The sequence below is a fragment of the Gallinula chloropus genome (genome assembly GCF_964237585.1).
Source record: "Gallinula chloropus genome assembly, chromosome: 5".
Taxonomy (NCBI): Eukaryota; Metazoa; Chordata; class Aves; order Gruiformes; family Rallidae; genus Gallinula; species Gallinula chloropus.
In genome coordinates, this window is record NC_140090.1 from 6,598,995 (window position 1) to 6,614,377 (window position 15,383).

A 15,383-nucleotide genomic window follows, 5' to 3' on the forward strand; every position below is an offset into this window, starting at 1 on the left:
CCACGGAGGGGTGAAAACCTCCTGGGTTAGGGAAGACCTGGGGAAGCCTAGCCTGCTCCTAAGTTCTGCAGAGACTGACAGGCAGATGGTTCTTGGGGGCTTGAAAAGCAAGTCTGGTTTTTTGGTATATTTTTTCTTTTTTCCTTTTAATCTAGCAAGGAGAGAGAGAGAGAGAGACATCACTAACACTTGGAAATAAGCTGAGGTTTAATAGTAGAAGGAGAATGTTGATGGGAGCAGTGCTGACAGCCCGTCCAACAGCCCAGCCATACACTCCCTGCCCAGTGCTGTCAGCGAGCACCATCAAAGGAACTACCTACAGAATAAAAGGGATCAAAATGAAGAACTTGTACATAGGTATGGGGTGCTCTGGAGGAGGTTGTCCAGTTCTGATTGATGTTTCTTAGACTGACTGCAGCAGTACTTACAGTCTGGAGTGCCACAGTCCTGCCAGAGGGATGATGTTATGCTATTTTTTTCCCCCACTGCTTTCCATTTTTTGTTGTTTTGTTGGTTTTTTTTTTCCCTTGCAGGAGTTTTGGAGGAACTGCCTGCAGGAGAAACGGCTGTATTTCTAAAAGATAGGAAAAAAACCCCACCTCACCAAACCAAAACAAAACCCAACAAACAAACAACACCCCCCCAAAAAAAACCAACCCTGAAACACAAAGTGGAGCTGTGACACTGTGTGAGCCATGACACTGTGTGAACTAACATCACCTCTTCAGACAGGAGCACTGGTACCTCTGGCAGTGACCACAGCTGGGTGGAGAGCCAGGGTGGGAGATGGGGCAGGCTTAGTGGGATCAGCAGGATTCTGGGTGACAATGCCATCTCATATTTTGCAAGCCAGCGTGCCAGCCCATGTACTCCTGATGCTGGCACAAACCTTTAGATCCATACCGGACATGGACAAGACGGCAGTACCGGAGCCCCTTCAGTTGCACAGGTTTTCCATGGAAAATTCATTTATAGAGGTGAGTTCTGCCTGCAGGTATATTCCACCTGAGCTCGTGCACCCTGCCCCAAGAGCTGTGTGCCCTGAGGGCGGTGGCACTGCAGGCCCCTTACTCCCATGAGCCCAGCCTGAGGCCTGCACAGCACCACGGCCCTCAGTTCAGCACCAAACCTGACTGCTCTTCCATGCAGGGTCTCCCTTCCCAGCTGGCTGCCCTGGAACCACCTCCTTCAGCCCTCTGAACAACCCAGGAACCTCTGGAAATAGATTGAACTTACCTGTAATTAACATCTTAACCACATACATTATTTTTCAGTGACACAGGGGCCACTTTGCTCTGCTGCAGAGAAGCTGCTTCGAGTGAGCCAGGCTCCCAAGCACAAGGACAGGCTGCAGCTCATGCCCAGCCCTTCCACATCCCCCAGCTCATCTTCCTCACTTACAGGAAACTCTTCATGCTTCCATAAAACAGTATTCTGCTTTTTTTTTTTTAAAGTTTGCTTTTTAACTACACGACCTCTTTGCTCTTCATTTTCTGTAAGCTGGCACAGGCAGAACGAGCTGTGACTTCTTTGGGTTGAAATTGCTTTTATTTTACATGGAGGAAAACAGTAGTAAGAAAGTAACAAAATTAACATCTGCCTGAAAAAGAGCACAAGGCAAGTAGCATCCTGGGATCCAGAAATTCTCCAAACAAAAAGGCTGATAAATTTTTAAGACATGTCTATATTGTGAGATGCTGTAAATAGGCAGTAAATACCTACACCAATAAAACCACGTGAAACAGCCTAGCGCAGAGCAACTTACAGCTCAGATCTGGGTGCAGTGAGGCACATCACTTGGGTGCAAAGCAGCAGGGACACTATGCTGGTTTTGCCCTGGCGTAACTTGAAGCAGTGGGTCCGTACACAGCCAGTGCAGGGGTTGCAGCCTCCTCCCAGCTGCAAAGCAGCACCTGGTCTTATAGACATGTCTTTAGGTATGTAAACATGCCAGCTGTATAGAAAAGTGGAAATCCCAGTGTCGAAAATCACAGACAGGATGTATACCACTAAAAAAGTAACTCCATGTAGGCTTTTAGTGAGACAAAGCTCTTTACTGTCTGAGAAACATTCTCCTAGGGCTGGACTAACTAGCCAGGGTGAAATCTTGGCCCCATTGACCTCAGCAGGACACAAAGCTCATCCCTGGTGTTGCAGTGCCCGCTGACCCTGGCTGGGAATGGGATGCTGTGCCTGACCCCCACTTTCTTACCTCCTTGCCTGCAAAGTTGCTTTCTTTCTACACTACACCCTTCTGCAAGCACGTCACCTCCATACCCACCACCCGAACTTGTCTTCTGCAGTTGGTCCAGACTCTAAGATTCAACCACAATCATACTCAGGTTATTGCTGAAGATGATCCTCCCGTCCTTCCTGCTGCTGCACTCGGGCTGGCAGAGAGCATCCTGCAGCCGGCGCCGCAGGCTCAGCGGGGCTGTGCCCAGGAAGTTTTTTGTCCCTGTCAGGAAATCCATCATGAGGCCTCCAACTGGGTCCCCCTCGATAAAGCACTCGGTGATGTCCCAGCCCGATGGGAACTCGTACACGCAGTATTCGACACCCAGTCTCTTCAAAATATCCGTGATGCCGTTGGAGGTGACGTAGTGGCCGCTGTCCGTGGAAGGCAGGCAGTGTCGGTACTTCTTCCACAAGCTGGCCCATCCGCTGCTGTCTGCCAGAGCAGGAGGGAAGGTCACTTTTGGGTAATCAAGGCAGTCAAACACCGGCTAACGTAGCTACAACATGAGTTTGAAATGCTCCCTCACTGATGGCACTCAGACCTTGCCAGGAGCAGGAGCTTTCCTCTTCCTTGAATCTATACATAAACGCCAATGCCCAGAGAGGGGTAAAACTGTGGTATCTATCAGACCTCCTTCCCAAACTCTCCTGCTTAAAGGAGTCTCTGAGGAGACAGTCTCCAGCACTGGATTTCTCCAGAAGTAGGAGACACACAGATATATGCCCATGTGTGCTACCTGCTAACAGCCCCTTTGATGGAATAGTGCAGATGTTTTTATACGCTGAGCCTCAATTTTAAGTATGCATCAAAGGACATGGACCTGAAGAGCCAGTCCCAGCTAGCAAGGGAAACAGCCCCAGCAATGCTAAAGGGACTTTTAATGGCAAATGTGGGGAAGTCTGTTTTATCACACGCTGGGAAAAAACAACACACTTTTTTTTTTTTTAAAATAAGTGCCATGATGTTTTAAGTGCCTCCTTTTCCTCTTGGCATATCCTGCTGGGATCTGGGTCGTCACTGTGTGGAGGGAAGAGCCCCAAAGATGGGTCGTCAGCTTTACCATGAAGGAGGACTGACCCTCGGTCATTAATATCCACACCTCTCTCTAGCCTGCAATTTCACAGCAGGAGGTCCCTTTGTAAGCAGGGGAGCAAGGGCATGACAAGCTATGCCTGGGCAATCCCATTGGACACTGGGGGCCAAGAAGCTAAGCCCAAGATCTCTTCTTCCCTACAAAGCACAGTGTTTGTTTGATTTAATTAATATGCACCACTAAAATCCCCAGGTGAATATCCATGGCTTTCATAGTCCAAAGCTCTTCAAGATGCCAGCAACATAAATAAACAAAAAATTAAAATATTTTTGGTAAATAAAATATAATGTTTGTAAATAATCAAAGAATAACAGGCTCCCCCCTTACCTGATAAAATGATAATCAGGAGTTTACCATGATGGTTGAGGCAGCTGTGGAAAAACTTGATAGTACTGGGAATATCCTCCACACGGTACAGCATCTGGAAGTGATGGAGTTATGCACAGTTGTTATTCCTCCTCCACGGTGCAAGGCTTAAACCCTTTCTCTGCAGAGTTACACCCCAGCTGCTTCCCAGCCTGTCATGACTCAGCACGCAGGTTTAGGGATGTCCCACAGGACCGAGCATCACCAGCTCGTCACCGACACTAACAGCCAGGGGGTCAGACCCAGGGACCCTCCGCTCAGCCAACAGCTGGGCACTGATCTGCCCATCGCTGCCCTTCAAGCCCAGGGCAGTGTTGTGGTTGGAAAATATGTACCAAGGAGAATCCCCTGGTTTTGGGGGCTGGTTCTTATCACCAGGGGTATTTATCGCTGTGTCTGGGCCATGGGCAGGCTGAATCTCTTCCAGACACCAAGGAATTCATGCTGGGACAAAGCAGGGCTCATTCAAAGGCTGCCCTTGGGCCTTCTACCCAGTCACCAAAACTTTTCAACAATTTCCAGCTGCAAAATCAGCTGTAATGAAATTAAAGCAAAATTAAATAAAAAAATAAAGGTAATTAAAGCAAGAGAATAATGGATTTTTTACAAAATATAATTGGCACTTACAATATCAGTGTCACCTGTATTGAGACAGAGCAGTGCAATTTCTGACCCAAAACCCAACACAGGTCTTTGCTCACTAACTTTTCCTTTCAGTAACATCCAAACTACTCTGGCTAAGCAAAAAAGTTACAACCTTTTGCAGCAGCAAAGCTTAAGTGTTAGCCTCCACGTGACATGGGATGGTCTGAGACCCTTCCTGCTATATAACCCGCCATACCCAGTTAAACCAGTACAAACCAGAGATGGGGTGGACAGGTAAGGAGGTTTGGTGTGTCTAGAGTTGCTACAGGAGTTGTTGCTCATAAGAGAGCGTCGTGCTTAGCTCTGCTCTCCCTAACTTGATGCCTACAGCACAAATGGAGTAGTTAAAGTAATATTCCATTACCTGGATCATATGGATGAAGTCGAATTTCTTATGGGCACCTTTCTCTTTTACCTGCTGTTCATACTCAGAGGAAGTGAGCTGGTGCCAAATAAAAGAGACATTCTGCAGGTCTGGAGCTTGATTCACCAACTCTGTTTTAAAAAGCAGAAAAAAACCCCATGGATTCCACAAACCTAGAGGAAAGCTGTCTTGTTTGTTCACATCAATGGTGTTCACCATACCCCAGGGCAGCGGGAATAGCCTTACCTTTGTAAGCTGCCACGTGCTGTGGGTTGGGCTCAATGATTTCATTGTCAATAAGGACCCCCGGGTGTGCAGACTGCAATATCCTGATCATTTTCAAATCCTGCTCACCTGTTCAATAAACATAAATTCATTATTCTAAAAAGCCTGTAAAGGAGATGAGAGGATGCTGGTGTACCCACCGCCTATGCTGCCAGAAGATCCCCCAGGCAGAAGCAAGGCACTGTCTACCTTGCAGCTGGCATGGTGGCATCTAACCTGGGAATGGGTTTACCATGATGTCCCACTGCTCCAGGCAACACACAGTTACAGATAAGACTAAGAACAAGGCACCTGCTAATGGCAGTACTGTGGGTCTTGGAACAACCAGGTCAAAACAATTGGTGGTTAAAAAAAAAAAAACCCTACTGATTTTTTAACAAACCCACAAAGCTTGGCTGGGCCAAGGAGGCAGCCAGCAGCAGCCAACCATGCAGCTCCAGCATCCACAGAGCCGTCCGTGCCTTTGGCACTGCCCCAGGGAGGTGATGGCTGCTCTGCTGCTGGTGTGACACAGCTCCAAGAATCAGGGACTGCATGGTGAGAGGGAAGAGCCACTGACCTGCAGCACCCTGGCTCTTCTCTCTTTGGGGCCTGACCACATGGTCACAGATCTGGACATCTACTAATGAGTTGTTGTTTCGGAGCTGCAAACGGAGACTCACGTGTTGGTGTGTGGGTGCCCTGCAAATTTTGCTATTGGGGCTCCTCTGTTGCTGTCTAAGCTCTAGAAGACCAAGCAGCAGCCTGTCCTTCTGCCCTAGGAATTTCCCTGACGCTTTCAAGGTGATGTGGGTCACTCTTGTTTTCTTCCAGAAGAGCCATGATACCCCCAAGTGTCCAAAATCCATCTGGTTAGTCTGGGGCTATGGAAATAAACAGCCAGAGTGACCAGTTTGAGTGGGCCTCTGCAAGAATCCTGTCTGTCGCTGATGGTGGGGGCCTAAAAATAGCCCTGCCCTTGCAAATGTCACACACAGAGAGGCCTTGACACAAGATACTGCATCTTCCCTAGCCTTCCAGCCGACATACCAGCTATGAGAAAGGGTGTCATCTTTGGCAGTAAATAGAATTCAAGGAGGGAAATACCAGCCATGCCAGCACTACAGGGATGTCAGAGGAAGGACGTGTCTTTTGAAATCAGAGAAAACCACCCAAGACTCCTGAGGAATGCAGTGGCACTGTTACAGGGCTGGAGGAAGGCAGGAGGAAAGCTGGTGGGGCTCCATCCATTGAAGGTGGGTGCATGAACCAAAATTGGTATTGCAAAGGAGAGCCCTAGAGCAAGCAGCTGAATCCCTTCAGGCAGTCCTAAATGTTAGTAAGGATGTGCCCATAGTGAGGAGCACCAGGGGCTACTGCTGCTCCTAGAAAGGCTAAGGGCAGGCAGGATGCAGAACATCCCCATGCCCTGGAGCCACTGACCATGGCAAATGTGTATATCCACCTGCAAAAACGTGGTGAACGAGACAACGTGACCTGGATCTGACAAGTCTTCTAGGATGTGGAGTCAGCCACTAATCCCCATTAATCTTTACGTCAACTAAATAATTCTGGGCGCTCTGTGAAATCAGAGTCCAGGGCTGGAAAGGTCAGGGATCAGATATAACCTTTTGCTCAATGCCATCCCAGCTCACTCCCTGCCTGCTCGCAGAGACTCAGCTCGTGCAGCCATGGATGAGCTGAGGGGCTGTGAGCCTGGACCCCTGTCCCATCATCTGAGAGCAACAGCTACCCAGGAAACCCAGGGCATTTTAGAGTTTTTAGTTTTTCATTAAATCATCTTTTGAAGAGGAAACAAGGAAAAAAGAGAATGGTGGAAGAAGTTAATTTTTCCTTTGTGTTTTCTTGGAGTCAGAATTTCAGATTTACACATATGGCTTAATGAAAATCAAGTGTAATCGGGACTGGAACAATTTCTTCCTGCTCACTTTCTCATATGCTCCAATATATTCCCAACTGGAGAAAACAATTCAGTGCTATTTTTCCCTTACTCAGAAAAACAAAAGAAAAAGTGAGAAAAAGACTTTGATTTGAAAGTATTAACACTTAGAACTCAGCTGGAAGTACTTTTAAAAGCAAAAGCAAACTCTGACAAACCAAACTGCCTTTTCTTTTCCCTGCTTTTCATTTTCTCTCCATTCACCTAGGAGCAAAGCTGGATGTTTCACCACGGTTTTGGTGGTGGGGTGGGTTTTTTTGTTTGTTTTTGGGTTTGCTGGTTTTTTTTTTCCCAAAAAATGCATTTAGAACAGCTTTAAAGTTATTTTTCTAAAAGATAGGTTTCTCTCTGGGAACAAATACAATTTGCCATTAAACCCTACTTATCACTGGACAAAACCACAGTAGTAACAAACATATGTTGAGAAATCTGATGCAGTCCCATGACAGTGGTTGTGGTCAGATGGTTTTGCCCCACTGGAGCAGAGCATTGCCCAGCTTTGGCCTCTGGGATCCCTATAAGGAAAGCAAAAAGAGAGATGCCTCCAGGTGTGGGATAGTCTGACAGGACTTCAGGTGGAACAAACCTCTCAGGTGTCTCTAATTCCCTCCAGTGAGGTTTGAAGATGCTCTCATACCTAACCCAGAGCAGGACTACTTGCTTTGAGACATACAAAGTGAGGTGAGAGTCATCAAGAGGCAGAGGCCAGGCTAAAATCATCACAGTCCTCAGATTGGAGCCGCAGCGCTTCAGAAAGGAGGTGGGGAAGGAAGGGAGGGAGCATCTCTCTCATCCCAGCTCCACACCCCATTTTGATGTTTCCCACTTGGATAACACCATTACAAAAGTCTTAGTAGTGATCCCCACTGCTCAAAACTTCAGTACCACTTTCTGTTCCCCACAGGGACCCCCCTCCCATTCCCCAGCACCACCCAAGCTGCTGAGCTACTTGCCTGTGCCGCTTCCAACTCCCAGGACATTTATAGTTGATTTCCCGTTGCCGAGACTGAAACGATAAGCACACAATACTTAACCACCCTGAGCCACACAACTTCATCTCAATTCTGGCACCACTGGCCCAGAAAGCTTCGTGTTTTGCTGCATGAATTGGAACAGAAATTCAGGGATCCCTTTTGGAGCCCAGCTATAACCAGCTACGTGGTGGAGACAGCCCTGTATTAGAGCAAGCTCCTATTTCAAAGTACAGTAGGATATAGGATCAGGATATAGTGTTTCACAGCCTTAGCCAAAGAGTTTTCTTCAAGCTGTAGCTGGCACCGTGCAAAAAGGCCTTGGGGAAGCCCAGGGTGAAGGGTTCAGGGTGAAGGGTTCCCTTTGGGGGCTGTGTCTGGCAGGGAGGGCACTGCTGGGGACGCAAGGACAAGGGAGCTGGGGCAAAACCTTTGCCCCCTTGGGAGAAAGGTTTGGTTTTCCAGAAAAAGTAAAATATCAGACTATCTATGAGTGGAAAGCCTCTCTTTTCAACATTAATCTTGGCCTGAAATTGGGAAAGGAAGGTCAGAATCCTCAATAATTTTTACCTGTGAAAAATTTCTTTTGAGAAGACCAAAAAAAGCCCCACTCCAATCATATGGTTCCTAGCAGATTAATTAATAACAGCCTGGCTTGGGGATGAGGAGCCCAGGCTCAAGGCGCCTCACTGCTCTGACATGCTTTATGGCCTTATGGGCAGTGCAGGGGCATTGAGTTTCCCATACGTGCTCTCAGGAGACATGACAGCAGTGACCCAGCAAGAGGAAAAGGAGTAGTAAACCCTGGAGGGTGTGACCTACTCAAGGAGCCTTCATCCTAATGAGGGTCAAGACCCTTTGACAGACACACAGGCAGCCTCAGAGGAAGCTGTAATGTTTTGCATACTCTAAAGTTCACATAAGTAATTTTCTTTCAGTTAAAACACCCCAATATAAATTATTTATAACTATTTTTTATCACTTGTCTTTTATATACATCTGGAGAATAAAAATTTGCCTGCCTATATAGATTTTTTTTTCTGTAACACCCAAAAATCACCCAAACTTGAAAGGACTGTCTTGTGGTTGGGGTCTAGGTTGTTCCAAAACTATCTGCAGTCATCCAGGCTTAATGTATTACATCAATACTTCACAAAACTGATTATCTTTTGGTACTTAAGCAATGCAAATCGACTTAGGATAGAAATAAGGAGGTCTTAGGGGATTGTGGAAACCAAGAATTAGTCACTGGAATAGAATTAGAGATGTTTTTCTGTTTGGACTGATGCATGATGAAGTCCCAAAAGCAGGGAGAGAGCACAAGGGAGATTTTTTTTGAAAAAAAAAAAAAAAAAACAAGAACAACAAAAAATTTAATCCTTGGAAAATCAGCTAATAAAAAGAGATGGACATGAAAAATGAGGTCTTAATTCTTTCCTTAACATAAGCTGGGAGGCAGCACAGTGTGTTAATTGAAATAGCACGTATTCTGGAGTCATTAAACAGAATATGCTAAAGACCACTATCAAGGGACTTGAAACTGGAAAGCATTAAGAGTTCATTCCTGCCCCAGAAAATCCTTGAACGTGGTTGCTGACCCTTGCATGCAGGATAACAGAAGGCTTTCCCAACTCTGTGGAAGCACTCCTTACCCAGCTATGATGTTGGGCATTTCTTCCTTGTTGAACTCATCCATGCACTGGTGCTCTGTTGAATGATCCAAAAATGACTTAAAGGCCTCTACGTACTCCTCAGCCGTGAGACTTCTCATGGAAGGGATCACATACAGCTCTTCAGAAACAAATACAAACCGTGTGTTAGTGGATTGAAGGCAAGTGAAGGGTCAAAGCACTTACCTCATGGAAGACACCCAACCCAACCCAAAAGAAGCCAGAGGTTTGGGAAGCCAGGGCTGAAGACACATGGCCCAGGAGCCATCTGTGCAGCTGGGCTCATGTCAACACTTTACAGCCTGTTCACACATCAGCATATTTGTGAAGTGCCTCATTACTACGGGTCAGCCTGAGGAAAATGTCTCCAAAATGGTTAGCCAGATATGGAGCACTCAGTTTGCAGAAAGGGAGGCGACTGGAGTGTTTTTTTCTGGAAGACTCAAGGCAAGAAGGTGAAGGGAATCACACAGCAGGTCCAAACTTGGAGGGGCCGTCACTCGCACACGTGCTGGACGGCGGAACTCCAGTCGTCAGCTGCTGGCAACGCTTGCTGTCAGGGGTGATGCAACACAAAAACTGCCACCTGCAGCTGAAGCAAAAATAGTCAGCCCCGTGCACCTCATTTCCGACTCCTGATGGCATGGGATGGCAAATGTGCTGCTGGAGAGGTGAATTCCCTGCTGGGAACTGCAGCTCGTGGCCAGGACGGCAACTGATAGCAAAAGCATTTCATCTGAATGGGCTCAGGCTCAAACGCTGGTGGCTGAGACCAAGATTTCTCCCTCTGAACCAATGCCCAGGGCTACTCAAGGGGCTGCAAGCACTTAACTGCACAAACTCACTTTCCTACTGTCCCATCCTACTGTCATCGCTGCTGCCAGGGCACAGGCTCCAGCCAGCTGCTTGGGTCTGAGGAGCAATGATAAGCCTGACTGGAGGCTTGTGAGAAGATGCCATGCTGCAGAGAACTGGCTCTGGGGTCTGTCTCAGCACAGAGCTGCAGTAAGAAGGCAGTCATAGTGACAGCCTCAATGTGTGACATCAGCACCAGAAAGGTAGCAGTCAATAGGGGAAAAAAAAATAAAAATACCAACTTTTCCTCCTAAATGAAATGAGGATGAAGGACAGGACCCAGCCAAGCATCTCCATCCTCAGTTTTGTCTTTAGAGGAGCTGCTTGTTTATAACCTGCTTTTAGTTGCCACTAGTAGAACGATGTAAGTCTCACACAGGACTGTGCTGTCTTCAGTTGGATGCCTGTGCTGTTTCCAAAACAAAAGCCATGTTTCTGGTAGCTATGCATGGAAACCCTATGTCCAGCCCTCTTGGAGGTAACAGTGTCAACATCTACCCTCAACACTTTGATCTATACCCCAAGGTAAACCTGCCATTACCCGAATTGCTGTGTTTAGCATCCTGGGGTTGGTTGGTTTGAGTTTTGGGTTTTTTTTAACTCTAACTCCAAAAGCATTAAAACATGTTTGTAGTGATAACAAGCTGAGTGGGAATTTTACTTTGATCTCTGTTTTGTTTTCTCCCAAATACCTGAATTATCGTGTGGAGCTGTCAGAATCTCTGCTTCAAAGTTCATGCTGGGGAACCTATTCCTGTAAGGAAAGTATAGCACTTGAGTTATTTGAAGAACCTGTACGCTTTTCTGAAGCTGCATTGAAAATGCAGAACAAAAGGGAGGATGCTCCAGGACAAGTTTTCCTCACACTGATAATCGATGCTATTTGTTCTCTTTTACTGGAGTAAAGGAAGCCAGAACTTCTCAGTTAGCTGATCACCCGTAGGTATCAGCAACTGACTGGCCACCTGCACCAGCACTTGCCTGAGATGTGTTGTGGAAGCTTTTCCTACCTCTGAAGACTCATTAAACAGCCACTACAGCAGAAGGCATTAGACTAACTGATATTACACACTCTGTGAAACCTTTAATCGTGAATGGAGTAAAATAAATGGCAGTAAAATTTGGAGCAGTCTATAGTGAGCTTCAGCATCTGAAGTGCTAAAAGATCTGCTTGGCCCAAGTTGGGTTTGGTTGGGTTTTTTTTTAACTTGAGGTTTTACGGGCTGTAAATGTCACACTGGGCAACTTGTAGGAGGTTTGGGGCTCAAAAGGAAAAATTCAGAGAGGTCACTTGACCATGAATGTTTCCATTCAGCCACGTGTTTTGATTCTTAGTTTAGTATTTGTTGTGAAGACATCCAGCAATGAAGTCACATCTTCGTTTTCCTTTGACCACATGCCTCATCTATAAATAAAAGGATGAGGTGCCACGAGCAAAAGGAAGGGATGAAATTAAACTGGAGCAAGGACCTCACCTCTGCAACGAAAGTGTTGGGGTGAGGCTACCTATGCAAGTCATCTTCTGGGTAATCACATTTCAACAGCAAGATCTCAGCAAGATTTAGGGGTGATATTCCTGTATAACTCAGACTTAAAGACATTGCTGCTCCCAAAGCTTTGCTGTTAGAACATGCTTCATGACAAGCAGTCTGCAATAGTAATAAGCAGCCCCAAGTCCCCTCTGCCAGGGAAAAAGCTCCTGTGTGAATCAGAAACAAGCTGGGAAAGAAAGAAGGGAGTCTTGTAGTAAGGCTTTGAGATACAAGTTTGTGATGATTGTGTTAGCAGGTAGCAAGGAAGTGGCCACATGTGGAAACAGCACACTGCTTTGGTTGATGGAGGCAAGAAAAGACTGGGATGCCCCAGAGATTTCTGGGAGAGGCTGGGGCACTGCTAGAGTCCTGCAAGACCAGTTGACTTCATCTGAGTTCACTTCAAAGTCATGCACCTGGCTCCCACGAGGTTCCACCACCTTGACCTCACTTGTCCCCCAAAAAGACCTCACACAAGTTCAGCAGTAACCAGCCTGAACTCAACCCATCTCTGTAAGCTCCAGCTTGGCTTCAGACCAGTCCCTCCGATTTCCACCCAAAACCTCTGACCTCTTCCATCTCTGCCTGTCAAAGCACAGGACTATTTTGCCCTCTCAGCTGAGCTGAGGAAGACGGTTTCCAGAATAGATCTCCCACTAAAAAGCTGAGGGGTAGCATAGCTTCCCCAGCACAGAAAGGAACAGCTCTCAGGGTCTGGGGACATGAACTCCATTTCTGACCGGTCAAATGTTTCCAGCCAACCCAGGAGACCTGCCAGGTGACCTGGACAGACTGCAACACAAGTATTCACCAGGGTGGGTGATGCCAAGTTAACTCTTCCACCGAGACTTTTGTCACTTCATCCCAGGAAGGGGTTCTAAGCCTGATCAACGCTCACTGCTGGGAAAGTGAAAGACTTAGCTATTGCTGGGAAGAAATGGACTTCTAAAATCTGGCTTTAAAATCTAGCCTAGAGCTGCAAATTGGCTGCAATACCTTGGACTGGTGCTGCCCAACCCCGGATCCTGATACCCAGCAGCAGGACCAAAGCAGTGAGTGACGGGGAGTGGGATGCTCGCGGGCATGGCTCCTCCTGCCCTGGCTCCCAGCTAAGTCAGAGCCCGCCACTGAGTTAAACACCTTCCCCCCATGAAATGAGCGGGTGGCGTTACAGACTGCCGGGTGCGGTGTCACTTTAAGTGTCACAGCAGCTGAAGTTGGAAAAGCCATTCAGTTCAAGCCGTTTCTAGCCACACAAATTGCAAGAACATCTTCCTAACTAGGAACTGGGGTACGGCTAAACTGGGGCTGTGAAGGGGTGAAGGGTCTTTTCACAAAGGCTGGCTGAGCCCCGCTCCCTCAGGGCACAGCTCCTGTTACTCCCACCTTACCCACGTCCGTCTGTGCCACAGGGACAGCCGGGCTGGCTCTGCCACCCAGCCGGGCAGTGGGGAAAAGCGCACCCTTGCTCCCTTCCAAAATCCACATACCTCTTCACCTCCGGGGCCGAGTCCATGGCTGGGGTGGGGGCCGTGCCGGGACACGGCAGCCGGGCAGGGGGCTGGGGGTTAGCCAGGTGCCTTGGCCTCTATGTCAGCATGTCCACCTGCCGCCCCGCTCCGCGCCGGCCGCTCGACCCACCGCGATGCTGGTGGTGACCCCGGCGTGTGGCCGCGGCTCTGCCAGCACCTGTTGGGACAGGCAGCGTCACTGGAGCAAGAAGGGGAAACCTGAGCCCCGCGGGGAAGGACCAAGGGGCCGGGACGGGCGATGCGCAGGTCCTGACGTCTGCGGGGTTGTCCTCATCGCAAGGGAGCTGCGCTGTTTGCAAGGGGGGGGAGGGGGGGGGGAGGGGGGAAGAGAAGAAAAGGGACAGATTGAGACTTGCAGAGCTTTAAAACCTGAGTGGAAGTGGCTGAAGGGTGTCAGCCGGTGCCAGGCAGACCTGGGGGCCGTTTCTAGCCACTTTTTAATTTGCTTTGAACCCTGTTTCTCCTCCATGCTCGCTGCTCTGGGCTGCAGGAGATGCTTTCCTGCATCCCTGACGCACTGCCTGATGGATGGGGTGGGCTGGGACACCCCTGCTTTCTCCAGAGAGAATAAAGGCTCACTGGCTGCCCAGAGACCCGAGCAAGAGATTTTTCCCTTTGTGATTCAGGGTGCAAAGAGGCACAATCGGAATCCCCGTCAGTGCCCAGAGTGGGGATGGGGGGACCCTCAGCCGGGGAAGGGGTGGGGCGCAGAGCAGTGAACCCAGCCTGCTCCCACCCTGCTTGCTAAACTGCAGGGATTAGGAAGCAAGGGAACATTTTTTTGTTAAATGCCCCAGCTCGGAGGCAGAGGCGGCTGGGGATGATCCAGGACGCAGTGGCATGGCTGGAGGTGCAGTGCTATTGCAAACACAGAAAATCCTGGTGCTCCCTGCACCTGGGGTCAGCCTGTTCTCCTGCCAGCATCCACAAGAGTGATGCTTCTTTTAGCTACAATCCAGTGACAAAATATATATATAAAAAAAGGGTTTAGAGACTTTATATTTCCAAGTGAGGTCCAGTGGTGGGAAAACACAGCATTAGGATCCTCTTCACTCCCTTTCCCTGAAGACAGCAGGCAGAACAGCTTAAGCAGATGACAAATACAACCTCCTGCCTTGCTGAGACCCAACTGGCCTACGTGGCTCATCAAGGCTGGGGTCATTGGCTAGGATGGGGACGCTTCACTATGAAATGACCTGTCTTGGCTTATATTAGATTTGGGACCCAAATGGATTTAAGCTATCTCTACCCCAAGGCAGGTCCACAGCAGCGTGTTAACCTAGAAACAACCACATTGGTGCTCGTAACCAAAATATCCAAATCAAAGGTGAGGAAAGACCAGATCCTCTTTGCCAGCTCTAAAATGCAGCTTTGGGTCCTGGTGCTGTTTGACCACCCAGGCAGTGATGGTCATCAGCCATTTCAATCCCTAAAAATTTCCAGCAGCAACATCAGCCCCCAGACACCAACCGTGCTCCAGCAGATGGTACCCTGGTGTTTCTCAGCCAAGCCCCACACGCTGCAGCCACAGCTCCCTTGTGTCCCCAAGCCACCTCCACCTCATCCCAGCTACACCACCCCTCCACTCCCCACACCACGCTCAGGGATGGACACCCGCAGATCCCAGCAGAAAGCCATACCTCCCTGGAGCAACAGGAGCTGTGGAGAGACCTCTAGCATCCAGGAGCTGCTCAGCTCTTGGAATCCTCCTTGTACATCCAGTGGGGGCCGATACCCACTCTCCAACCCCCCCCGCAGTGTGCTGTTGTCCCCAGCTCCAACAGCTCACGTAGGCACATGCCACAACTGAGCCGGCATTAGCCCACAACAGTGGCCTTTGTTCCCCTGGCACTGGAAACAACAGCACATTGTGGGCAGCTGCTGGCGCTGGC

The 15,383-nt window shown here is 48.5% G+C and overlaps 1 protein-coding gene across 3 annotated transcripts; it reads right to left on the reverse strand.

Annotated features, from left to right (window-relative positions):
• Window positions 1-655: 655 nt before the first annotated feature.
• Window positions 656-13,642, reverse strand: LOC311192346 (carnosine N-methyltransferase 2; the record flags this gene model as incomplete). Of its 3 annotated transcripts, XM_084264807.1 has the most annotated exons (8): window positions 656-2,671; window positions 3,660-3,753; window positions 4,708-4,838; window positions 4,954-5,061; window positions 7,885-7,937; window positions 9,555-9,693; window positions 11,120-11,181; window positions 13,450-13,642. In XM_084264807.1, 8 exons carry the CDS (start codon window positions 13,473-13,475, stop codon window positions 2,316-2,318), a joined length of 969 nt encoding a protein of 322 aa, XP_084120933.1. In that variant the 3' UTR covers window positions 656-2,315. The 3 variants fall into 3 exon arrangements, with proteins under 3 accessions (XP_084120933.1, XP_084120934.1, XP_084120932.1); XM_084264808.1 differs by lacking the exon at window positions 11,120-11,181; XM_084264806.1 differs by lacking the exon at window positions 13,450-13,642 and having other exon boundaries at window positions 11,120-11,243.
• Between the last annotated feature and the right edge of the window lie 1,741 nt (window positions 13,643-15,383).